The sequence below is a fragment of the Monosiga brevicollis genome, genomic scaffold (genome assembly GCF_000002865.3).
Source record: "Monosiga brevicollis MX1 MONBRscaffold_14 genomic scaffold, whole genome shotgun sequence".
In the NCBI taxonomy this organism is placed as follows: domain Eukaryota; class Choanoflagellata; order Craspedida; family Salpingoecidae; genus Monosiga; species Monosiga brevicollis.
The window spans coordinates 924,914-926,765 of NW_001865051.1; the positions used below are offsets into that span (position 1 = coordinate 924,914).

Below are 1,852 nucleotides of genomic sequence, written 5' to 3' on the forward strand. Positions count from 1 at the left end.
AGAGACAGAGAGAGTTTGAGAGAGAGTTTGAGAGAGCGTTTGAGAGAGAGAGAGTTTGAGAGAGAGTTTGAGAGAGAGTTTGAGAGAGAGAGAGAGAGAGAGACAGAGAGAGAGACAGAGAGAGAGAGAGAGCGTGACAATCTCCAGAAGAGGTGTGTAGAACAGACGTTTGAAACACATTTATTCCTGGCAACGAATCACACACAGAGGTTGTTCTTCAAAAGCAGCAGCAGCAGAGAGAGAGAGAGAGAAAGTTAGAGAGAGAGAGAGAAAGTTAGAGAGAGAGAGAGAGAAAGTTAGAGAGTGAGAGAGAGAGAGAGAGAGAGAGAGAGAGAGAGGAAGAGAGAGAGAGAAAGTTAGAGAGAGAGAGAGAGAGTTTTAAAATTTTTTTTCGGGTGTTTGGGTGAGAATGGCAGAGCCTTCTGGGTGGCGCTGCTGATCGGTATCGGCGCTTTGGCTGGTTGTGCGGCCTTTGTGGGGGGGTTGCTGTTGAAGTGCTTTTGCTTGTGGCTGGTTCTGGTGTTTGCTGTTTCATCATGCGTGCTGATTGTTTTGCAGTTGTTGATCGACGTTCGACTGCCTCTCGTTGGAACATCATGGCTGGTCGTATCAATGCACACGCTGCGGAAGCGGCGCTTGAGGATGAAGCCCTGCAGGAGGAGGTCGGTGCTGGCGATCGGCTTCCCATCTCTTACTTTTACTGTATTTCTCGGGCCTTTTGCGCTGCCGCATCGGCTCGGCCGAATTTCCGGTTCGCTTCTTTTTCGACGATTCCAAGGGCTCACCTGCATGGATCGTCCTGCTATCGTGGGGGTGTCGTGGTGGCCATGCGTGCCCTCGTCACCGTGTAGCTGCTTGAGGACGAGTTTGACGAATTTGACATTGTCAGTGCTCGCCTGTCTCGGTCCCGTCATGTTTGTGCCTGCTTCGGGCAAGGGTCCTATTTTAACCAAGTGGCGTGTGTGGTCTTGAAATGGCGTAGCCGGCACACATCCGCGAAGCCCGCATGGCTGCCTTCCAGCAGCAGATGGAAGCTCTCAAGGAAGCCAAGTCACAACAGTGTGGTGATCTCACGTAAGAATCTAGCTTGGTTCTCATTCGTCTTACCCGCTTTATCCGCCACACACGGGGCCCCAGAGGCACGACGACGCCCAGCTTGTCCTTCTCGCGATCCAATCCTGTCCCAGCAGCACGGAAATGACAACCTATGCACGGGGCTGATTTGAATTCTTGCTCTGCCGCCATTCCCTGTTGCACCAGGCTGCTGGAGGATGAAAAGCAGCTTTTTGACATTACGACGTCCCAAAAGCGCGTCATCTGCCATTTCTCACACCCAGACTTTCGGCGCTGCGCCATCATGACATCCCATCTGCGCGAGATGGCCAAGCATCACTTTACCACCCGCTTTGTCGAGGTCAATGCCGAGCAAACACCGTTCTTGGCCCAACGATTAAAGATTACCGTTCTCCCCACCGTGCTTTGCTTCTTGGATGGCGTAGTCAAGGTGCGTCTGACCTTCACCCTGGGGGGCAGGCTGATCGCAGCCACAACGGCCTCTCATCCACGCGCGCTGGCATTGGCCGCAGGACCGTCTCATGGGCTTTGAAGAGCTCGGCAACTCTGACAACTTTGCGACCAAGCACCTCGAGGTCGGGTACATGCTGGTGTCGGTCGTGGTCTCGGTCGTGATCCATGTCTGTCGGCTTTAGTTCACCTCGTGCGCCTCTGGGGTCGTGGTTGTCGACACTGGTAGGCTCGCCTGGCGCGGAGCGGCGTCATCTCCTTGGCGCAAGCCGTCATTCCTGCTGGACGAGGGAAGAGTATTCTCGGTGCTGTGGCACGGCCCCAAGAC

The 1,852-nt window shown here is 54.2% G+C and overlaps 2 protein-coding genes across 2 annotated transcripts in view; one reads left to right on the top strand and one right to left on the bottom strand.

Annotated features, from left to right (window-relative positions):
* MONBRDRAFT_32944 (uncharacterized protein) overlaps positions 1 to 180 on the bottom strand; it is a gene marked incomplete at its 5' end in the record, with an annotated part of 2,850 nt that extends 2,670 nt beyond the window's left edge. The window contains one exon of the mRNA XM_001746948.1: positions 7 to 180. Within this exon, the coding sequence (XP_001747000.1) occupies positions 7 to 180 (174 nt within the window). The remainder of the gene's footprint in view (positions 1 to 6) is intronic.
* A 433-nt stretch (positions 181 to 613) lies between these two features.
* On the top strand, positions 614 to 1,852 carry MONBRDRAFT_32945 (uncharacterized protein; the record flags this gene model as incomplete). Its single annotated transcript, XM_001746830.1, has 6 exons — positions 614 to 662; positions 852 to 884; positions 983 to 1,074; positions 1,261 to 1,504; positions 1,587 to 1,649; positions 1,754 to 1,852. Coding segments are annotated over exons 3-6 (474 nt in total), but the record flags the coding sequence as incomplete, so codon positions are not given.